Consider the following 25520-nt stretch of genomic DNA (forward strand, 5'->3'; position numbering starts at 1 on the left):
TTCGGTGACAGGAGCTGACAGGCTGGGGACGCGAGTGATTCTTCACGTTCCCAGACACATTAGCACCCTCTATGCTGCTATATGGTATAAGATATATGCTATAGCAGCATAGATGGCGCTATTGTGGCCAGGAACGCGAAGAATCACTCGCGTCCCCATCCTGTCAGCTCCTGTCACCGAAACAGGAAGTGGCTGCCGGCGGGGCCAGGAGGATCGGAGGGAGACACCGAGGGCACCGGACAGCTGCAGCGGGCTATTGGAAGCCCCAGGTGAGTCAAACTCTTTTTTTGTTTGACTTAAGTGTCCCTTTAAATGGAATGTATTGTGCTTTTTTAAGCAAGAAGACAAATAAAAAGCTTCAAAAGGTGGAGGACTGCAGTACCAAATATCCACTAAACTGGCCAACAGGGGCCCACTCACCAGTATAAGGCCTCATTACTACTACAGGATTGTGTTTTGCATGTAAAGATCTGAGTGAGAATTTTCACACAGAAAAAAAACCACCCAAATTTTCTGCAAATTTCCGTAGCCTAGCATATACCGTACTTCTTTTTCCTTTGTAAAACATATGCACAATTCACATGTGGAGTCATTGAGAATCATTATGCGTATTTTGGGCGCAAACTAGTGTAGCATGTGAAAATAATGCAGCACACAGTCATTTCTTTTCCCGCAATGCAAACAAAAATTTGCAAGCAATAGAAACAAGCCAAAAGCATTTCCTTAACATTTAATTGTCACGATGTGGGAAAAAAAACAGACATTTGCTCATTGTGGAAATGGGCCCTTAGAAGTTACAATTACTTCTACACACCAAGTGTAAGTTGTAGCTGTGATGCTTATTTGAAAAGTGGCCCATCGACTTTCATTGCCGCAAATGGCCAGATTTCATTGAGTGTGAGTTCGCATTGCGAAAACTCACATTAGTACTGACACTTATGCAAGTTCAACTAACTAGTTTCCATTGAATGCGTTTTCTGTAATCTGTTCTATTCCGCATGCGATTTGCATGTAATGAAAGTCATTGGTCCCACATGCCAATGCAAATCCAATCGTTTTCGATGTTTTTTAATCTAACATGGTTCTTCCTGTTTCCTGTGTAGTCAGTTATATCATGTTGCTATGGAGATTAAAAATTGGATGCAAAAACTTCCATTTAAAATTCACATAAAAATGCATGCATTTTCACAAATTCGCATTAAAAACGCACATCAGCAACTGCACTCAAATCACATGCGAGATGGTGGAAATGGGCCCTAACAGAATGTGTAAAGTTAACACCACTGCACTCCCTTGTTCCCCATGTTGTTCAGCACCATTAAGGTGGTGTACATTGAGTACTTTTATAAAGTGGTGATCAGTTCTGAACAGCACTTTATAAATGTGGCAATTGGTACAAAAGTGCCAAGAATTAACACTAGTTTGAAAAAAGCTATCACAGTCAAAAGATTCAATCTTTTCAGAAGCAATACATAATAAGCCTTCTAATTACAAAAGCAAAGTTCTTGAACTTGGTGACCAAAAATGATGCCCTATTGAATTCTGCAGAGTTATGTTATACAAGCCATGTAAGTACATTAAATGACATGTAACAAACAGTGAGATATACATGTTTGTACAGTCCCATTTCCTGCAACTTATGATTTTTTTTTTCTTCACTGTAAGGGCCAAGAATCCAGGACTTTAATGCCTAGTAAACATCCTGCAATTTTCTGTCAGATCGACTGGTCAAAATTATAAAATACATCTGTTTTTTTTTTAATCGATTTTGTGCAGAAGTGATTGGAAAATCGATCGGAATCTTGACCTATTTGGAATTATCGATTCGACACCTCGAATTAATGGGAAATTGCATGGTGTGTACCAGGCATAAATGACATTTCCTCTGCAGTTGGACTGTAGTGTAATACTGGATCCACACCATACAATTTTTTTTGGCAGATTTACCTGCCAGATCGATTATTTCCAGCATGTCCGTTCTGAGTATCGATCTTTTTTTTTGCTTTTCGATCGATTTCTGAGCATTCTCCTATCGATTTCCGTGCACTTTAATAGGAAACCGATCGGAAAATGCTCGGAAATCGATCGGAAAGCAAACATGTTGGAAATAATCGATCTGACAGTAAATCGACCAGAAAATCTCAGTGTGTACCCAGCATTAGGTATGGTTTAAACAAGCCTGGTTTAGAGTTTAGAAATGGTTAACTTTAGTCCATATTTACTAATTAGATTTTTCCAGGTCAAGGTATATGCAAGGAGCGGAAAAGGTGCCCATTAACCAGCCGGGCGGTATGGACGAGCTCAGCTCGTCCACTACCGCCGGAGGCTGCCGCTCAGGCCCTGCTGGGCCGATTTGCATGAAATAAAGAGCAGCACACGCAGCCGGCACTTTGCCAGCCGCCGTAGCGCGGCGATCCGCCGCGTGCAGTGGCGAAAGAGGGTCCCCCCAGCCGCCTGAGCCCAGCGTAGCCGGAACAAACAGTTCCGGCCAGTGCTAAGGGCTGGATCGGAGGCGGCTGACGTCAGGACGTCGGCTGACGTCACTCCGCTTGTCGCCATGGTGACGAGGTAAGCGAAACAAGGAAGGCTGCTTCCTTGTTACTTCTGGTCGCCGGAGGCGATCAGAAGAACGCATCCGGAGCGCCCTCTAGTGGGCTTTCATGCAGCCAACTTTCAGTTGGCTGCATGAAATAGTTTTTTTTTAATAAAAAAAAAAAACCCTCCCGCAGCCGCCCTGGCGATCTTAATAGAACACCAGGGTGGTTAACTGTAGAGTATTTTTCTCGGATGTGATAATTCGATTATATTGCGCACCTATAGCACAATGAGCATTACCGTAGCAATGCACTTACACAATGTAGGAGCAGTATGGTAGTAGTGTAGCACATGCTACTTCCTATTGCATGGTGCACTGCTACAGTAACACTCGTCGGGCTATAGATGCAACAAGTGTTTCTATTTTCAGTACAGGCTGGTAACATTGCGGTGCGGTGGGCACCGGTATTATCGGCCTCTTGTGAATCAACCCCATGATACTGTGACATCACTGCATGTTGTATACTGTCATAACATTGCATTATATGAAATTAAAGTGAATGGGAACCGCATTTAAAAAAATGAGACAGATACTTACCCAAGGAGAGGGGAGGCTCTGGGTCCTATAGAGCCTTCCCGCTCCTCTCCTGGTCCCCTCGTTCCAGTGCTGGCTCGCCCGGTAGCAGTATTTGACTAATTTAGTCAAATACTGCTTTACCCGGCCGAAGGAGGCTTCAGAAGTCTTCAGGGAGCCGAGTGCTCCTGAAGAAGGGCGGCCCTGTACTGCGCAAGCACGCCCTCTTGCACGCTTACACCTGTGCAGTATGGAGCCGCACATCTTCGGGTGGACAGGGCTCCCGAAGACTTCCAAATACCCTTTTGTTTGGGGATTGAAACGGGGGGGGGGGGGGGAGGGGAGCCAACACAGGATAGAGAGCACCGAGAGAGGAGACAGAAGGCTCTATACGACCCAGAGCCTTTCCTCTCCTTAGGGCCCGTTCACACTTAATCGCAAAACGCCGGCGATTAACGCGGAAAACTCACTGGACACTGCGGCGGCTGTGGAGTGGTCGCCATTAGCACGCTAATCACGATCGCTAATCGCAGAACGCTCGTCGCCGGCAAACCGCTGCATGCAGCGCGGTTGCGGTTATCGATAACAACACTGAACACTGCCACTCGCTAAATTGTGTAGCAGTTTTTGCAAAACCGCTAGCGGTTTGCCGCGTGCGGGAATCGCGCGATTCCCGCTCAGATGAGAACACGCCCTTAGGTAAGTATTTGCTTCATTTTTTTAAAATGCGGTTCCCATTCACTTTAAATAGTTCACATAATTTAAGAATTATTTCAAGAAAATGCAGTTTTCTGTGATTTGTGATTATGAGAAGAAACCAAAAGGATTCTTCTTATTTTACCAGCACTGGATTTATAATATTCACCATCTACTCCCTAGTTTACATTTATAGAGGCAAAGTGCCCATTACTGCAGAGAGACCAATGGTCTTTAGCTTCCTTCTCTGGTTCTGAGGGGAGTGGAGAAGAGGGAGAGAAAAGCTTTAAGAAAGTGAGTGAAATACTGCAGGAGATTTTCAGCTCGGAGAAAAACATTCAAAATGCTTTTATTTTTTCCTAGCTGGTAAAAGCAGTGGTGTGATTCTAATAACACTGCTTTCTTTCTCAGCAATCTGAATGCAACACCATGAATGGATTTCCGTGATGCTGCTTTCACACTTACATGTCAGACAATATAATCACACAGCATACTTGATAATAATGTAATGGGACATTCACATTGGAGTGATACAGTGGAATCAGTCGGAATACAATGCATGTGGTGCAGTACCGGATAACATGCGTGTTTACACTTGCAGTGAAGCATACTTCTACTGTATGCCACTGTATGAGTTGCATTGCACATGTAATGCACATTGTGACTTTTCCCCTCCATTGTGATCCTGATTTTACAGGAGGGGAAATGCAACGCTCCAGTGTGGAAATAGCCTTAGCCTGGTTTCTGCTATAGGCTGATGCAGTCTCAGCTTCAGGACAAGCAGTATTTAGTGTAATCTAGGGCAGGGCTTTTCAACCTGTGGTACGCGTACCACCAGTGGTACTTTGCTGTTGGCCAGGTGGTACACACCAGGTTTGTCTGCCACTTATCATCCCATCTTGCCTCCACAAAGTTTAGCTCCCCTCGTTCGCTCCCCGCTGTGCATACTTCAGACCTCAGATCAGTGGTGAAGAGACAGCCAGGCAATCGGTGCACAGTGACAGTGACAGTCGGGTTACTGCGGATCTGAGGTCTGAACTATTCTGCAGGGCAACACAGTGAGGACCTCAGGGGCTAAACAGGCTTCAACCTTCCTCCACAGTAGAGGGGATCCAGCAAAAGGACGCTCAAAGATCTCCTTGTCGGCATACCCGCATACGCCGTAGCAGCTTTCCGCTTTGATTTTGGTGGAAACAGCCGAGCCTGATCGGGTCCACTCTACTGCGCAGGCCCACGGGTGGTACTTCTAAATTTTTAGGTGATAAAAGTGGTACAATTAATGAAAAGATTGAAAAGCCCTGATCTAGGGAACATATAGAAGGCCAAGAGTGAGGGACTAGAAAGGGGATTTTGAGAACAAAAGCAGCCATTTTTGCTCCCCAACTTCTAAAATTCAATGACTACTTTTTAAATGCCATGTTTCTAAAAGGCAATCATATTTTGGCTACTAGCGATCAGTACTTGTTTGCCAATACTGTAATTCCCCTATGCCAGAGATCTGCAGTTCCATCCATTTGAAAGGAGTTATGGATGGCCAATCACAATTGTTACGTCTCTCTAGAAGGGTTCTATAGCAATTAATTGAGGCCGTTTAACACTACTCCTCACGGTGGCAATCTGTGGCAAAAGTAGAAAACTGGGTACCTTATTTGAAATCTCTTCTCCAATGCTGCCAATAGCATTCTCCATTTTGAAGGTACAGTGGTAATTCAGACTGATTTACAGAAATACTATATAGTAAATTATAGTGATTTATAGATTTTGATTTACTGGTTTACAGATATCAAAATTGTCTCAAAAGAAATTAATAGATACATACATGAATGCCCTGGAGCCAGCATAACATTTTGTATTTCTCTGTGCAGGCACAGCATGCATATCAGCGGATTAAATGCCAACTTGACAGCACATACTGTTGGCAATTCAAACAGTCGGAGGCGCCCTTTAGTTTCACAATAATATGTTAGTTATTCAGGTTCACACTGGTAAGAGTTTAGAGTCTTACCTGTAATGAAGACTCATAGACAGGTATCTAGGTTAGTAATTTACTTAGCACTCGGACAACGCGTTTCGCGACCGTGCAGTCCCTTCTTCAGGTCAAATTATCGTGCTATTGTGCAAAGAGGAAAATCCTGGGCGCCCAGGATTTTCCTCTTTGCACAATAGCACGATAATTTGACCTGAAGAAGAATCTATGCAGTCGCGAAATGCGTTGTCCAAGTGCTAAGTAAATTACTAACCTAGATACCTGTCTATGAGTCTTCATCATAGGTAAGACTCTCAACTCTTACCTATCTATTATCCTGACCCTACTTGTAAGGGTAGCGTTCCTATCCACGTATAGGGCACTGTTTTTTCTTAGGAGCAGTGACCTACAAGGCCGAGTGGAGATGGTACTTCTCCACATGCACTGATAGTGGTTGCCGTCACAAGCAACCCACATTTGTGAGTATAACTTTTTCTACAATCGTCCAAATATTGTGACGCTACTACGCGATATCGGGCTCCCGGTGTCCCTGTGTTCTTTGTTTTTCACTAGTCCGAGCACATACTGTTGTACAACAAATCAAAATGGAAACAAAAAAGAAATACAAAAAAAGCTTGCTGTAGATCTGAGGAGAGTCACATGATCTGCTAAGGCAGCGGGAAATGTAGGGAGAGAAAAGGGCAGGACCTTTTTCTTGTCAAGCAAAATTTGATTGGCTAGTCATTCTCAGTAATGCCATGATTGACAGTTTGCTCATCTACACATGTGAGCAGTGGCTGCTGACTGTAAAACAAGGAAACTACTAAGGTGTTTGGTAGCCATTATTTACTGCAGTCCTTTCTATACTTTAATGAAGGATGTGGGAGGTTTACTTTTAGACTCGTTTTCCACTGCACCTGAATCTTATCATGCTTGCACTTTACAGAGGATAATGACACTTTTTAGTACTGGAACTGCATCTATCTGTTCACCACTAGTGTGAAGCGATTCTGATGGCATCTCTGTCATGCCGTCTGCTGCTTTCTTCATGCATATGTGGGGCTTTGCAATTGCACCAAATATCTCATAGCGGGAATCAGGATGTCATTTTTCCACGTTTGTGATCTGCAGTGAAGAACGACGGATACCCTAGGTAAAAATAAACTGACAAGATAAACAATTGCATCTATCTTCCTCCTAGAAATGGCTTTTTTTTTTTTTTTTTTTTTTTTTAGATATCTCACAGTTGTATTTTATATTTAAATCTACTTTTTAAAGTTTTTACTGTTTCATGGTTTCTGCTCAATGACACATTCAATGAATTATGCCAGAGCTAAAATCTATGAACCATTGATCCTTTTTATTGCTTTCCTGCTCTTAGAAGACATTTTCTACTAGGAAAGTGTTTTATGATTGTAATTACTGAGGGTTACACTGTAGTCTGACTGTAGTCTGACCCAGTCTTGACTTAGACAGGAACTGTCACTTATGCTGGAAATACACAGTACGTTTTGTACCGTGTAATAGAGCCGCTGATGGCTCAATTGATAATTTCCGGCTCGATTCCGCACTCGATACCGGCGGGCAGGACGAAAGAAAAAAACAGCTGAAGCGCCCGCAGGGACGAGCGGGAATCGATCTGGGCGCCCGCGGGGACGCGCCGGAATCGAGCCAGCAGCTCTATTACACGGTACAACACGCACCGTGTCTTTCCAGCATAAGATACCTAATTTTTAAACCTTTCAGGCAGAGGGGAAAAAAAAGGAAAGCAGCATATATTAGCGTGCTCGGCACTGTACATGCACGTCTATCTCATCATGTTTGCATCAAATTTACCTTACAATCCCGAAGCTAGAAAGTCACAATTCCAACAAAGTTGTGTGAGACTGATAATAAGTGAATCCAAAGGTCGAGAGACTTTACTACAGGCAATACACCTCCAAATGGCCATTATGGTTTCCTTCAGCTGTGACGGTTTTTGCCTGAAGCCTTGTCAAAGAAATCCTGAGCTCTATGGCCACCCCCACCTGTGTTGCTGTGGCCCACCCCCAGCTTGGCTGCTGAAGACTGATAGGCGGCCACTGAGCTGGGGGCGGGCCACAGTGCCACAGGTGGGGGTGGCCAGAGACATCAGTACAGCAGAGAGGCTTCGGTTTGTGACATGGGAGGGAGGTTTAACCCGGTAAACTGATAATTTAGATTCCTGTTCAAACTCAGAAGCTACATTCAAATATTTAAGGATACCATTAAATACATGTAGTTGTATTTAAAAATACATGGGAGGTATTCTTTAATTCAAATTGTATGCATCTTGGAATTGGGCCAATCCAGATTGACAGGAAGTGCATCCGATTGGCTTATTTCCAAGCTGCATACATTTAAACCGTCTGATCGGTCATTTCTAATCTGGGTCACAGACTATGTTATATTGCAGGGCTTACATCTGTTATTCAGGGTAACACAGCATCATGCTTTGGTGTATTTATGTAAATCAGGTGACCTTTTATTTCATTAAGGTATTTTATTCATAATTCCTGAATCCCTGCCCTACTTGAAAAGCTGATGTTCCTAATTATTGAAAAAAAATCCCACAAATCTGCCAACATTAAGAAAAAAAAAAAACATTAAAAGTATTCATATACAAATATAAAACAAATTAAACTAAAAACATGCATCCTACAGCACTGAATCTCCTGAACAAAAAATACCCTACATTTCTAGGTTTTGATTCATATGCATATATTAAATGATTGTCAACAAAACAAACAAAAAAGAAAAAGAGTCATGTAGGCTAAGAAAACGGCTACAGACTAAATAAATCTGCAAACCATGGGCAAATAGAACACATTACAGAATAGTTTCTATGTTCACAACTTGCTTAACAGTTATAGTACAGTATAGTAACGGTACTCTTCACTTATGTTGTGAATAATTACCAGTCTTCACATAAAGAGGGAAACCTCTAAAGCTAAGTAGACACACTCACTAAATCTAACCCATGAGATAATTAGTGATCACTTTGGGTGACAATTTAGAAACAATCACTGTACATGCATGCTGCTTGGCAATCTACTGAGCAGCCTGTCCTGCATCATGAAAGGGGGAGTCGAGTGGGAGGCTCTTCACTGCTGGGGTCGCAACAGAAGGATGATAATGCTTGTGCCAGAGCACTGCAACATGACAAATTGCCACACAGGAGTCCACTCCTACGTGTTCTCATCCCAGATTTTCACCTTAAATGATCACTAATGATTTTTTCAGGGGATGAAAATGTGGTGTGTGTACATAGCAATGAGTTATCAGAAGACCAATGAACCCACACTGTCCATATATCAAAGAGGTCAGTCTCCTCCCCCAAAATCCCTTTTTGCCTCACAAGAACACAGTAACTACTAAAATCAGGACCATTTCTGACTGGCTGCTATTCATCTATGTTTATTAAATAGAAAAGCAGACATTGCCACACCAAGGCTAGGATTTAGCACAGAGAGTGCAATTCGGACACATTTTTTGAAATTGCATTGTGGTGTTTTAAGCAGTAATTAATGGGACCATGATGGCATGTTGTATGGCCAAAATCTTACCAAAATACTGTGCTTGCTTATAAATATGTCTATTTGTATGAATCAAGCTAAAACACAAACTTTAAACCGTATACCAAAAATATACATATCTTCCATCTTCTGCAATACAAAAATAAATGGACGCAAGCATTCTATTCTCAATACCAGTATTTAGAGATGTGTATTCTCCCCAATGGAGGAGATAAATGCACGACTAGACCATGGGTATTCCGTTTTTAATGTGGTAGTTAAAAGGCAGCACCACAAAACCTGTAGAGATCTGAACTTTTTTTTTTTAATACATCTCCCCCATTCTGACAAACCTAATACTGCAATAAAATTATCAGCCAAGATAAACAGAAATTATGACCCATCTTCTTTGGTAATAGTTCTACGGACCTTAGAAATATGGTTCTTCTCTGACATGAAACACTAATATTCCTCTATGTTAGAGAACCTTTATATCCAGCAGTCATCAAAGCAATAGTGCATTATTACTTGGTTGCAATGATTTGTGAATCATATATTACAATATTAAGTATGCCAGAAAGATGGAGCTGTACTTTCCTCCAAGTATAGGACATTAAACACACATGCTACTAGCTCAAACGTATTTCACTGAGATAGCCAACCTGGAACACCTGGTTATATGTGCAGATACTAAGGTACAGCTTTATTATTAGGGATGGTCAACAGCATGCAAATAATTTAGTTAATTCAGCATTATGCATTTGTATGCAGCTGGAAAATGAACCAATTGAATTGTACCTCAGCAGGATTTAATTGGTTTATTTTCAAGCTATATAAATTTGCATAAAAATGTCCATAATGCTGCATGCTGAAAATAAACCAATCAGATCCTGCTGAGGTAAAATTTGATTGCTTCATTTTCAAGCAGCTTAGATTTGCATAAACCTGCATCAACTTAAAATTATTTGCATCTCATTGCCCATCCCTATTTATGAGAAGTTCCGACTGGCCCTGTCAGTCTCAAGCTGCTCCTGCCCCTACAATCTAACATTTCATGGTATTGGGATCTTTTAAAAGACTATTCTTTGCACACTGAAAGGGGATACAGAAAAGTTGCAGCAGCCAAAAGTACGTTGTCACACATATTTCAAAGCTAAGTGACACAAAGGTAAGTTAAAACACCTTATGCTTAGCAATGAGCAGTCCAAGGAACAAACAAACAAGATACACCTAGACGATTCACCTAGAAAATCATATGTTTCCTTATGTTACCTAAAATATTTCAAATCCAACTTGACCACTTAGGGTTGTCTGTCCTCAATTTAAGCAGACTGTAAAAAATCTAATTAACTGGACAGTGGCAAACATCCCATACCATTATCAACTCTATGAAAACTGCTAGGGACAGGGGGGTTGTGAATATAACAGTTCAAAAACAGAATAGCGTCTGGGCATAGATATCTGCTGGAAAAAAAGAAAGCAGTGATCATTCTTAAGTGCTGAATGGAGTTGATTAAATGTGATGCAATGTGAGCTTTCAGTAACACGTATGGAATATGTGTTAAATGGTTTGAGACATTATTAAAAGATATTAAGAGCCAAAGTGGTATACACAGGAGTGATGTCTTCCAACACACCACTGACTTCCTGGCCAGGGCTCTCTGAGAAAACTGTTGTCATTCTGTTAGTATAGTTATGGAAAAATTTACGTAAATGTGCTCTACCACATAATACACATTTTATATTGGATATAGTGGGCCCAAGTGTACCTTTGACTAACATATTGTGAGGACTGTATTTTAAGAGCTACACCAAACACTTGTTTTAAACATACATTTTTTTTACGTTATAGGTGTGGATGGACCATAAAGCAATTACATGTATTTAATAATAACGTTCAAGTATCAACTTAATGGATAACACCCAGTAACCCATAACAGCCAATAAGATTTAATCATACAGCAATCAGATCAGTGAACAGCAAATAGTTTGGTCACTATGTTGTCCACGCTAAACATGCTTCCCCTTCTCCTAGAAAAAAATAATACAGCTATCCTATGTGTGATTACTGCGAGTAGAACTCATACAGTATTGTGCAAACCTTAATGATTAGATCACTGGACATATTAAAAGAAATAATTGTGACATTTCCTAGAAAACAGTAGAACAGATTTTATACAGCAAAAAAAGCAACATAAACATGAAAGCTACTGCGTCAACTCGGCTGAATCAACATTTACCTAAATGCTGAGTCAATCGTTGCCTCAGCTGTCTCAATGTGCACAATATATTAATTTCTATTATTGCCAGTTCTGTGGCAGCAACCCAAGGACTACAGCCATAATTACATCCACTTGTTGAAATAGTATACTGGTCCCTTTCCAAGCTCCACATAAGGGTGCCAGTTAGCAGCCAATTTTCTCCAAGCTTCATTTGAATGGGCTGCTGCCATTTGGAGGAAAAACCAAAATGAAACTCTCTCCTAACAATATCAGAACAAAAAATAAATCACTTTACACAGCATGAAAGGGAATACCTGTGTGCATTGGTACGGAGTCTTACTTTTCTAGGGGAAGAAGACAGCTTATATCAGATTAAATAGCCAATAAGAAGCACAACATCAAGTCTTGGTAATTCTTATCTGCAGCTAACAAGAACTGTTGCCTAAAACAAATGACAGAAGGTGGTAGTAAGCCGTCAGGACAGCAATCCTGCAAACATCTAGAAGCCAAAGGACACTATCGGACTATTAACTGCTCCTAGAAAACCGAGCTACTAGACATAAATGAAGATCTTTAACCACACAGTACTCTAATGAACATGTTTGTTTCCACACACACACACAACCAATGAACATCCCGATACATTCACACCTAGATTCGTGGAAGGTAAGCTCGAACATAAATGTTGCTTTAGTGGGTTCTTGCAAGCTGTGGGAGTCAAACTGCACTGAAAGGAACACCCACTAACCCCACCCTTCCAAAATCAGGTAAGTTTAGGGAAGTTATCACAATGTACAAAATGAATGAATGGTCAATACCAAAGGCAGTGTGTGGTCAAGCGGTTTACAATGAGAACAGATAACACAATATCATTTTGTACAACAGCAGCTCCAGGAGGACGCATAACACTTTCTGATGTGTTCTCTTCACCTGCCTGACTGGAGTGAAACAAACACAATGAATGGGTTTCTGATTTGAATAGTTACTGGGGAAAAGGAACTTAGGGGAGCAGCTGGGGGTCTCTTTGGCTGTATGCCATAAGAAAAGACAGCCTATAGAGTCCCTCCTTTTACCCGACATTGAACTTGACATCCAATTGCAAGCATAAGCCAGAAGGTAAAGTGGTCATCCTAAAAAGATGACAATTTTCATACAGACATCTGTATCCAAGTTTTAGTCTTTGGGCCAGATGAATTCCCCATGTTATGGAAGTAGGGAAGACACATACGTTGAGCGATGGAGACTGAAGGAAAGTAACTGAAACGTCTCTACTGGTAATAAATACCATCATTATAAAATGATAAAACCATTATATGTTGGATCTGTGGGAACACATCTCTTGCTTATATTCATTGAGATGCTGAAGGAAATGATATATGGAATTGTCCAAAGTCACAGTAAACAGACAGCTCTACTTTGCAGTTACCGATAAAGCAATTTCACAAACACAAGGGTCAAATGCCCTTTCATATTTGTCAGGGGGGGGGGGGGGGGGGATGTATGATAGATGACAAAAGTCATGTAGATTTGCGAGCTATGAACACATTCTCCAATCTTCCTTGAAGTTGACCATCTAGCAGAAAATCGTTGCGGACTCACAGTGATGAAATGGGATCTTCCTAAATTGCACTTCACCCAGAAAAAGAAGGGAAGATGGGAGGCTGGACAAGAAGGGTTGCATGTATACAGCAAAGGGATCAGGAATTTGGGAACAGTAATTTGTATTGCTCTTGCTTCATTTACACCATGATATCAGGGAAATGTATAGCATCCATAACTAAGTAAGAATATAATTTTCTTTTAAATTACATTAGGGAAACCTACACTTGGGAGATCAACTGCATATTGAAACTTGGGGATCGAGACTGTTTGGTCAATGGGGCACCAGAAGATAAAAGGTCTTTTCCCTCTCCTGCTTGGCCTAATCGGTCCTCTTGAAGGCTTATTGTTGAAAAACGGTTGGTGTTGCAAGTGGAAAGGTTTGTCACTCCATCTATCCCACCACTCCCACCTGCCTGACTACCATTAACATAGTCAAATGATTTACTGGATGAAGTGCTGGAGGTTCGGATTAGACTTAGACTATTTGCTTTTGGCACCAAAGGGCCTGCTGGAAGGCTTAGGTGCTTCTTCATCGGTGATAACTCTATCGCTTCAAGTGATGTATCTGCAGCTGGGAGGGGGACAGGCTGTTTCCTAGGTGTAGATTCACGACTTTCACTAGGTTTTGATTGAATTGTTTGCTCTTTGTCTTTGATAGATCGTAAACTGCCCCCTTTTCTTGAGCCACTTCTTTGTGTTGAAGATGTAGTTTGTTTGGCTCCAACAGGTTGGCTACTAACAGAAGCTCCCGATGAAAAACCTTCATCTGCATCGTTATAGTTAATGGAGTCTTCTCCGACTAAAGTGCCTTCAGGTCCTACAATATAAAAGCAACAATAATTAATTATACTGCTGAATAAAAAAATACAAATCTAACTCCCATTAAACAGTTTATTGGTCTTTTCCTATAATACAAGTATATACATGGTTAGACTTCTCAAAGTCTTTAATTCGTGTAGAATGCCCGGGCACCTGCCAGAGCTACCTCTTGCTCAATATAACTATAATACTTGGATCTCTGCTGGTATCTTTACATGGAATAGAGGTCTTGACATTAAGGGTAATTAAAAATGCAGATGTACTGCAAAGAAAAAGCTGTCAAAAATAAAGATGTCTTAAATGATACAAAGAAACACTGGAAATTTGGAATGAATGATGGTGAACTATGTAGGCTCTAAATGATTTTAGAGGTAGGTGAAGATGACAAATACAAATGTTGCCTTTTCCTTAGTATGAAAGGAGACCTCTGCCCAATATTTTGTTGGTAGAGGCTTGATGGGGTTGCCCAAATATTATATTTAATGTGGAGGATTGAATGGAATATTCTGCATCTTTATAAGGTCTTTCTTGTGAACTATTTTCTGTTCCACATGCGGTTGCTGTCGGTAACTTTGCCAAAGCATTACCTGCAGATGTCAATGGGGCAACTGCATAAAAATCTAAAGGTGGTAGAGTTTGTAGTCAGGAAAACTACAGAAAAACCTCAAGGCTGGATCATCCAACCACAGTCTACAGCATTAACCTATACTCAAAGCAAAATTTAACTTTTTGGGTGTGGGTCTTTTTAATGTAAAATGAATAAAGAATTCCAAGAATATACAAAAGCAGGTTCACACATCCCACACAAAGTAGATATACAGGACTTTAATGTTTAAAATTAGCCGCTAAGTATTTTTTTTATTCTTGTTACAAGAGCAGGTTGCTTAACAGCTGGATCAGCCATCTTCTAGCGTGGCCCAACTGGTTCCCTCTGGCACCCACCCCACTCCATAAACCATTACAGGAGGGAAGCTGTAATAACATTCTGAACATGCTTACACCCACAATACATTGCAGTGAACAGCTTGGCGACCCCACGCCCCCTTCCAAATGGCACTGCAAATGGGTGAAGAGGACCTTGGTGATCCTTTCTGTATTGACATTGCTATGTGACCTTTACAGTTAACAATATCCTCAAAACTCTTTAAAATATGAAGTGTCCCTGGCCCATATGCAATTCACTTTTTCCCCTGAGTTTTCTCCTAGGTGATATAAAATAAAATGCTTTTTAAACCATTTACAAATAAGAAAATACTTAAATTTTTACAGTACTTTTTCACCTACTTTTTAGTACTTTTTTCATTGCAAAGTAAAGTTATTTTCAATAGAAGATGAAAAATGATATACTAGAAGAAAAAAGAATTGCATATGGGCCCATTTCTCCTACTTTATGGTAGGTGGGGAAAGCAGACACCTGTTTTAGTAAATTCCAGGAAAGTTTAAAGTGTTAGCGAAAACAAAGAGCCAAATTAGATTTTCAGCACATTTTGTTTGTATAAAGTAATGCACACATTAGGTAGAGACATCACCTACCTGTTAGTTCCCTACCAAAGTCAGTTCAGCCTGGATATAAATCCTTATTTGGAAGCACGGGCACAACATATTAGCATAGGCATGCATACTGAACAGCCAGAAAATGCTAGTAAACATTCCATGCAGATCCAGGAACTAATCAAACATGCAACAGCAATCCTGAATTTGAGACCTCTTCAGGTAGCACAGAGGAAACAGCAATTCTGCAATTGGTATAAAAGTGCACCATTTATGTTTGAAAGCATTGCCAGTATAAGCGAAGTACAAACTTGGCATCCCCCCAAACACTCCTAGGTAGGGGGCAATAATCTAAGAAACTCTGCAATAGTGTATTCATTTTCAATCATTAAATATTTACAGTTGAAAAAGTAGGCACTCGAATATACAGAATTACTATCACAACAGACATAAATCACTGTCTCCGTCTCTGTATCTTTACAGTACGGCTTCCTTTCACATTAATAATGTATAGTACAAAGTCTACATTCCTTTTATTCCATCAACTGAGCAATGGCTACCTGGTACAAACAGTAGAACACCAACTTAAAAACCATCATCCTCCATCCTTAAACAGCACAGTGTCCAAAGTCTAATGGTAACATCACACAGCTCACACTGCAGCTATAACAGGTCTCTAGTGATGACAACATGACTCTGCGACAGCTAAAGGATAGAGGCACCCAGCGCACTGAATTCCTGGCTCAGATTCTCCCCTTTCCCGATTTCAAAAATTAAACATTCTCCTGTGGATAAAACAAACACGTTTTATTTGCCAAGTTGTCCCGATTATTAAACAGTTTAAATGATGTCCCTATCACAATGTATGGCGACAGTATATTATTTTGAAATATGTGTTATTTTTCTGTTGTTTTTTTTTTATTCTGGCCATAATTACAAGCCCCTATGTAATAAATTAAAATTAATTTCCCCCCATAAAATATAAATTAACAAAGCTGAGTCCCTAAGACAACTATTTATTTATTTTTTTTAGCTGATTTTTTTTTTACAAGTGTTATTTTTTTTGGGGGGGGGGGGGGGGGGGTTGGAAGTGTAATTTTATTAAGATCTGTATGTACTTGAAAATGAATGTATTTTGTAGGTGTAATGTACTTTTTGGCCACAAGATGGCGCTAGTGAACACTCATAGGAAATGTTCACTTTTTTTTTTTTTTCCTTCACTTTATTTAATTGTTACATTTCCTGTTATTGTGAATGGACGTAGCCGCTGTTCGCGGTCACGTCCATTCACTCCAGGCACTGCGATTGGGTAGAGGACCGTTCGGTCCTCTTCCCCAATCACCCAGCACAGAAGCCCGACGGAAAAAGCGGCGGTAGCGGCGGACACACGGCGGTAGCAGCGGCGGGAACGCGGGACGTATTAAAACGTCATGTTGCTGTTAATAGCGGTAAGCATGACGTTTTAATACGTTAGGATGTCAGTAAATGGTTAATTTACCTCCTCTGTAGTTAATTTACCTCCTCTGTAGTTAATTTACCTCCTCTGTAGTTATTTTCACATGCAGCTAATTAACAGCCTGTCTTTAACTCTGGAGTTATTTTAAGTATTGGAGAGTTAATTTAAAGACAGAAGAGTTAACTTTAGGCTTGCCTGAGGTAAAATGTTTCCCGAATACTACATGTCTTATCACCATGGTAACAACTCTAGAAGAGTTATTAAAGACAGGAGATAAGTTTAGTGAATTGAGGCCATTGTGAAGGCTCATTTGTGTGTGCAGGTAACCATTTCAAAGACATGAAAAACTTGTGGACCAAAACATGGTAACACTTTTGAAATGATACTTCAAGTCCCTGGTCTACTACATCTCATTCAAAGATTCTTGTCACGCAAACCTGGCTGCATGTGCATGGCTCTGAAGTGCTTCAAGGAGATTGTTACTTGGCTTCTTCACGTACACATATCAGTTAATGCAATTTGTCGATATAGAGTTAAAGTGTACCTGAACACCTGCACAGGAAAGAATGAAAACCTAGAGAAATGCACCCTGTATCTATGTAGAGAGTTTACCTATCTAATTCCCCCACAACTGTGACTAATCACAAGTTGTAATTTGATATCTCAGCTGTATCAGCTAGCTGCAACAACAGAGCAGCTAATTTGTAAACACAGGATGTTAACCCTATGTCTGCTTCCATGAAAGCAGGAAGTAGACACACTGCCTATTTATTGCAGGATTTGTACCAGCTGTAACAAAATATTTTTTTTATAATTAGGATATTATGCTGTTGCTTATCTTTTAGAGCAGAGATGTTTTGAGTTCAGGTCTGCTTCAAGTCTAGATGGAGCTGAGTCCAATTACTAATTTCCCATTCAGCTTATGTCCGGGGAGCTCTCTTTTCCCAGAGTAGTGCCACCAGAGTAAGGCTCACCAGAGGTAATTTGGGTCATGTAAGAGTGAGTAATGAGTAGTGTTCATAAAGCTATTCAGATTGAGGAGGCGCGTGTACAGTTGTGTACAGTTTTGTACTGAGCCTTTTGCCGGTTTCTATCCTGTACAAAGTACCGCCTAGTTTCACACACACACACACACACATTCTGTGATAGTGGGTTGAAGAATGCTCATATCAGGCAGCAATGCCATCAGCCCATACATTAAAGGTAGATATTTTTGCCATGGTGTCTGATTCCAATCTGCTGAGTTTAACATCTTCTTTACAGCAACTGTGATATGATTACAATATAGCTGGCTATTTTATGGGTCTGGGGAGTGCAAGAAGCAACCTGTCCAGCATTCTTCTTCTCTGGGTGGGCTACGTGATTTGACAGGACTGCATTTGTCTTTCCTTTGCAGAGAGATGGTTCAGAACCTGTTATTGGAAATATTCAATTATCTGGTTTCTTTAATATGTTATTTATAGGTAATCTTAGAATGTACCTTTCCTGTAGATTTTTTTTTTATCTCTTGGTATATAATAATAATAATAATAATTCCAGTATTTGTATATCGCTTTCCTCCTGTAGGACTCGAAGCGCTTGCAAGGCAGCCACTAGCACGCACTCAGTAGGCAGTAGCAGTGTCAGGGAATCTTGCATAAGAACTCCTTACTGAATAGGAAAGGCCAAGATTTGAACCCAGGTCTCCTTTGTCAGAGGCAGAGCCCTTAACCATTACACTATCCAGCTACTGTATATAAACTGGAATAAGAGTTGGCTGAACCAGAACTTTGAACTTTGCTAACCATATTCTGAGTGTGAATAATTATCTGACTGGCTAAATTAATCAAGATCATTTGCACTGTAAATTTGATTAGCCTCATGCAACGTTCTGGTAAGCTTACCCCACCCCCAACTGCCAGCTTTGTGACTGGTAAGGGGAAAATGTACATTGACCTCATTAGTGCCATACATCCATAGTGGCTAAGCTATAACTTTCCTGAACATATAAGTTAATTCTTGTACATCAGTTTCCTTCCACCCACTATCTCAATGCATTTCTTTTTTACAGCAGAGTAATGCATCTTCCTTATTAGATCCCTCTGATTCTGCTGATTTGAGTGAAGAATCTGCACTAGTGAAGTTTTCTGTTTTAGCCATATACTTCTTATTAAGGTGAAAACATATGGATTACTTTGTTGCTGCAAGGTGTCTTTGGAAGCTGGGACATGTCACTGTGACACATCTCTAAAGCTGCCGCATTTAGTCAACAATAGACTTATATTAATAGCAACTGTTGCCAACAACAGTTTTGCTTCTTAAAAATGTTGACAGCCATTAGTTGCTCTGCAACAGAAGGCGAAGTGTCTCCAAGAATTTTAGAAAGCCATTAGCTGTTGCAGCAAAACTAGTAGTGTAACAGCGGCGACAACAAGTATAAAGCCCCATCTACACGATACGATTCTTTGTGCGATTCGATTACGATTCTATTTATGATCCAATTAAATCCGACATATCCGATCGGGATTCCATTCGATTCAATTAGATTTCCCCTTGTTTTGCAATGGCGAATCGAATCCCAAATCGGACATGTCGGATTTAATCGGATCATAAATAGAATCGTAATCAAATCGCACAAAGAATCGTATCATGTCGATGGGGCTTAAGATATAAAAATTGGTTAATGGTTAAGGAGGTAGTGGTTAATTCACCTCAATTTACAATCAATTTCAAAAATTAAACATTCTCCTGTGGATAAAACAAACACGTTTTATTTGCCAAGTTGTCCCGATTAAAGTCTGAAATTCCAGAAGTGAACCGGAGGCGGGGCCAGAGCATCGGTGAGTGGCTGCGCCAACACAGGATGTCTGCGGGGGACCGTTAGAAGCCCCAGGTAAGTTCAACTCATTTTCCCCTGACCCCCCTACAGTATCCCTTTAAAGAACAAGCGACACTCATGCTAACCTAGAAATAAAAAAAACACATATATAAGTAGATAAATACTACTTCTACTTACATAACAGATGTATTGTGCTATCCACGTAATTATTCCTGTGAATTTTATAAAAGGAAAAGCAGAAAATCCTATTCTAGGCAGCGGCCATTTTCCCAAGCTAATGCTGACATTTCCTCCCTGACTCTTGTTTTCCTCCCTCCCTTCTCTTGCTCATTGTGTATTCATTAGCTGCCCTCCTCCCAGAGTTTTCAGACACTCCCACTGAGGTGTATACTAGGAACTGCACTGTTATTTTTTTTTGTTTACTCCTCCAATCGCTGAGTCACCTCAGCCTTGCTTGTAAACACAAGTGATCAGAGGGTGTTTCTGATAAGCAGCTAGGCAGGGAAATAAAGGGAAGAGGAGGAATATATTATAGATAAAAAGAACCCCCAGCATGCAACTGAATGGCAATGGCTATTAAAGGGCCAGTGCTTCTAAAGTATGTGATAACTCCAAACCATAACAGCAGAAAAAGTTTTGCAAGTCTTGTATGCAGGATTACCATCTTTATCACTTAATACACTCAGACCAGTTGCCGTTGAAATTTGATTTTTATGGCGACGATACAGCTTTAAAGTCAACATCAGGAGAAAAAAACGTAAAATCAGCTTTACTCACCTGGGGCTTTCTTTAGCCCCTTGCAGCCGACTGTCCCACGCTGATCGCTCCGCTCTCCGCACACTGTTCAGGCCTCACCTGTGTAGTATGCCGTGGACAACGTGGCCATGATTGACAGCGGCGCTTCACGCAGCCGCAGTAAGGACAACCTCGAGGTTGGCCTGAATGGCGTGCAGGGAACTCGGGACGGCGGCAGAGAGTGGAGCGATCAGCGTGGGACAGGTGGCTGCAAGGGGCTGGAGAAAGCCCCGGGTGAGTAAAGCTCATTTTACGTTTTTTTCCTGATGTTTCCTTTAAGGAGCCTCAGACTTTTCAGAATATAAGAATACTTTAATCTCAGGATTTGTGTGTGAGGCAGACACAATGAAAAATGGGTGACAGAAGGATATTTAGTGGACAACACAACGTCACATTAAAGTGAACCAGTTACTTCTTCACATAATCATGCTTTGGTGCGAAGGATGGAAGATTGACATCATAGGGTGAAGTCCTGCCTACACTCTGCACTTTCACAACATGAAATAAATGTTAAGAACAGGATCTGCTGGGATCAACAGCCAGCTGGTTTATGTAATCAGGCGAAGAGTTCATATGGATGCAGTATGGGCATTAGCTTCCAATAAACAGACCATCAATCATTTGGTGTTTGCGATTATGTATTTGTAAGTGTTTTGGAGCATCTTCCCCATTGATTACTGTAACAAGTTCTACACATTCTCAACAGTACACAAAACCATCTCACTATGCTGGCCAGAGCTGCAAAATGTTTTACAGTAGCTTCAGTCTTACTTTTTGTTAATTCAAGAAATTACATTACCCACAGAGCTAATGCTTCTGGGTAATATCTACCAGCTGTTTCAGACACTACAGGGATATCTCTACTTGGGCAGCTACACTGTCAATAATTTACACAAGTGAGTAGGAACAGTGAAACACTTAGGCAGTGCTGCCGATTTAAAAAAATACTTGACAGTGGGACAGATGAACTTCTCATGGACAGAACTACTGCTGTGCAAACAAAATGTATAAATCCATGTCAGTGAGAGTTAGCCTTAAAGAGACACTGAAGCGGCAAAAAAATTACGATATAATGAATTTTATGTGTAGTACGGATAATTACTAGAACATTAGTAGCAAAAAATATATTCTCATATTTTTATTTTCAGTCATATACGGTAGTTGTTTTTATAGCATTGCATCATTCTCTAATATTTGCAGTTTACACACTACTCAGCATGCTAAATGATTTTACAGAGCAGGCTAGCGAACTTTTGACCTGTCCTCTGCTGAGAAAAAGAAGATACAATGCTTGACAGTTGAGATAACAAGCTTCAGAAGACAAGGTTCTCTGCGACTTTGAAAGTCGTGGAGCTCAATGGCTCTTTTGCATAGATAACAACTGCAGTTACTTAACTCTTCCTGTACTGGAAACAATAGACTTATGTCTTTGCTCTTAATGATTTATTTCTTAGCTGTACTACACATACAAATCATCAATTTTTTTCCGCTTCAGTGTCTCTTTAAGTCAAAATACAGTCCAACTGCAGAGAATATCCGATTTACTGACCTGGATTCTTCACCTTCTACAGGGAGAAAAAGAAAAATGGTACGCAGTCTAGTTCTAAGTAGGATTGGGACTGTGCATAATTTTTATCTCATGTCACTTCAGGTACCCTTTAGGTAATTTCTTTGCTATACTCAACGTGTAATGAAACAATTCACCCCAAAATGTTCATGTTTGATTACAGCATATATTTTACTAACACTACTGTATACCTTCATAAGATCGCTTTCTTTTTATGTTAGATTTACAGTTCTGTTAGCCTACTAATTCCCTGCCAAATCAGACATATGTGGAATATTCTCTATAAACAAAGTGTCACAACACGGCATGTTTACTTCCATGTTAAATCCATTTAAAATGGGCTGACTGAGACAGTAACTCGATGCATGGCTCATCAGTTTAGACACTGTTTTCCTAGGATGACCTCATTAATTCTAGATTTTTGCTGCAAGCACAATAATTATGTAACTGGAACAAATGATCTGTTTCAGCCTGCTTCTCCAAGCACATCAAGTGTTGTAGACAGAACAATTTATGTCTGTCTATCTGCATAGTATTATACAGATAACTGTATTTTGTGATATAGCCAGATACACTTTCAGCAATACTTCACCAATATAAATTCATATTAGAATTGTAATAAACATCAGAAACCTGTCATGCATGTTTAAAATTAAAGTTCAGGCTTTTTTTTTTTTAAAGTACCGTATATGCCGAATATTTCATAATTTTCAAAGTACAAAGTGTTGTGTACTGCAAATGAACTATCTTTGCATTATTCATTGTTTTATTAACTGGCTATTTGTTTGCCAAGCTGACTTCCTTGGTGAAAATCAGATATTGCTTGACTGGGCTATGAGCCTAATTCTATCCAATCATTGTCCATAGAAGGTAATCAAGGAAAAGCTACAAGGGAGTAATAGCCAGTATTTTTTGTGAATGGAGAGTTGACCCTACCCACCTCTTCCCTCAGTGCCACAAGGAAGGCTAGAAAAAAACCTCACACTGCTTGCAGCTCTATACTTTGTGCAAAGATCTCGACTTCAAAAAGAAACTTAAAGTTTTGAGCGCTTGCAGAGAAATCTTGTACAGTTAGTCATTAAAGGTATCACCTAAACAACTTTTCTTGTGATTTTGGTAACTTTGTTGTTACTTATATTTCTTGTCTTCTATATTTCATTACTCAATAGACATTTATCTGTTTCCTAACATCTCCCTGGTGTATTTTCTTGAATATTATATTATATTTGTCTTGTCCTTTTATGATGCTGAAATTGCATCTTTTAGTCCTAACATTTCAAAGAAGACATAAGTTTTATGTAAATATTAAAGGACCTCTATCATGAAAAAAATGTATCATTTTAAATACACACACTTACAAGATGTTAATTTGTAAAACGCACTATAAATTACAGCCAACAGCCAAAATAGTATGCAAACATGTAGGGAGACTGACCAGCATCTTTGTTTAGCTTTTCACCTTTGTAAAGAATAAAAGAAGTACTGAGAAACCCCCATAAGGAGATAGACTTCGGGCTGAACGATTTTCGTTTTTTAAACCGAAATCGCGATTAGCGGCAAGACGATCTTGAGACTGTCAAAGCTGCGTTTTTCTGCACCACCGCTGGTACCTGCACTGCTCCCGGCCCCTTCCTCCAGAAAGTCCTGATCCCTCTTCACAGCAGCTTACTGCATGGCAAAGCGGCAAGGGGGATTGTGACCTTCTGGAGAAGGGGGCTGGGAGCAGAGCAGGTACAAGCAGCGGTGAGGGGGAGACTATCTATCCTGTAATGCGACACCTATACTGGCTAACCTGCACTGGGGCACCTACAGCTTGGCTTACCTATACTGGGGCACCTATAGCTAGCGAACCTTTACTGGGGCACCTAAAGCTGGCTAAACTATACTGGGGGCACCTGTACTTGGCTACCTACACTGGGGGCACTCATACTCACCATTGTTGTGTATCAAAAATCATGAACTGAAATCGCAGTTTCTGACAGAAATCATGCAATTCAATCTTTTCCTAAAATTGTTCAGGCCTAGATAGACTAGTCCAAAACTAGATTTTTACTACCTACTGTAAGTGACAGTGACATAAGGAAAAATCATGCATAGTGCATTTTAGAGAAATATATGTCTGATATGCATGTCTTCACATTTACTTTACATTTCTTTGCGATACTGTAGAGGACCTTTAACCCTAATGGGCTGTGGGCAAAAAAAAAGCACAAAGAGTTCTGGACCACAAAGTTCTGAAGTAAAGATAAATAATAAAGCAGAAGCTAGAAGTAATGTCAAGGTAGTAAAATACTAGAGATGCACGAATCACCCAAAATAGATTTATTGTAAGGCTGCTTTATTTAAAGTATACTGTCATTTACAAATGGTAAAAGTTTCAAACTGTTAACATGCCCAGATCATCCCAGCAAGTTTCTGCTGAGAAATAAAAAGCACATATTTAAGGGAGCCTCTCAGAACCCCAAATGTCTTCATGTGACCTACAGGTACCTCTCATCACTACTGGGGCCAAATGCAATTCACGTTTTCATCTAAGTTTTCTTCTAGGAGATAATTTTGAATCTTCTGTTTAAAATAACTTTTCAGTACTTTGCAATTGAATAAATATCAAAAGTAGGCGGAAAAGTACTGTCAAAAGTATTCAGTGTATTTTCTTACTTCCTGGTGGCTTAAAAAGCATTTTATTAACAAGGTGTAAAATTATCAACTTGGAGAAAACTCAAGAGAAAAGGTGAATTGCATATGGGCCAGTGTGTCAATATAAGTGCATGAGTTTATCAACAGAATGAAACGACATATATTATATATATAGGAGAAGTGTTAGGGAGGAAATCATTGCTGTGCAGAAAGAACACCTGGGCAAGAATAAAGTTAGAGGATTATTTTCTTTATCTGCGCATGGACTACCTTCAAGCACAGAAATCACTATGATGATATAGTACAAAAAGATGCTCAAGTATAATAAAAAGATGCTTGAGAATCATCTTTCAGCAGATTAACGCTCAACTTCAAGCAAACCTGTGAGTCCCAAGAGACTAAAGAAGCAGCAACCCCTCTGCATTCCATCTAGACCAATGTCATCACTCTATGCTACTCCTTTCATTTTTTTTAATTTTATTTGAAAACTTAATTTTCTTCAAAGAATGCCACAACCACGGAACTACTTCCGGGTAATAGCTCTGTGCCCATAATCTGCGCAAATTGCCCAGGAGCCATGCACGGGTGGACCTCAGTTTTTGGCATTCTAAGTCTGTCCTCTCATGCACTCTCGGAGCCAGGAATACAATGAAGGAACACAGTTGGGAGCATGGCTGCTGCAGACGGGGGGGGGGGGGGGGGGTGGATTTATGCTGCAATGCATGTTTTGAGTGTACTATTGCTCACACCTCTTGATCACACCTCTTTTTGTTTCATATATTTGACAAGCTTCTATCAATCTCTCCAAA

General features: G+C 40.3%; 1 protein-coding gene across 4 annotated transcripts in view; it reads right to left on the bottom strand.

Annotated features, from left to right (window-relative positions):
- Nucleotides 1-6069: 6069 nt before the first annotated feature.
- The window catches only part of HYCC2 (hyccin PI4KA lipid kinase complex subunit 2), a 131462-nt gene continuing 112011 nt past the window's right edge, over nucleotides 6070-25520 (bottom strand). For all 4 annotated transcript variants that reach the window (XM_068245143.1, XM_068245146.1, XM_068245144.1 and 1 more), the window contains one exon: nucleotides 6070-13945. In XM_068245143.1, the coding sequence (XP_068101244.1) occupies nucleotides 13347-13945 (599 nt within the window). In that variant the 3' untranslated portion in view covers nucleotides 6070-13346. The remainder of the gene's footprint in view (nucleotides 13946-25520) is intronic.

Source organism: Hyperolius riggenbachi, chromosome 7, assembly GCF_040937935.1.
Source record: "Hyperolius riggenbachi isolate aHypRig1 chromosome 7, aHypRig1.pri, whole genome shotgun sequence".
NCBI classification, from domain to species: Eukaryota; Metazoa; Chordata; class Amphibia; order Anura; family Hyperoliidae; genus Hyperolius; species Hyperolius riggenbachi.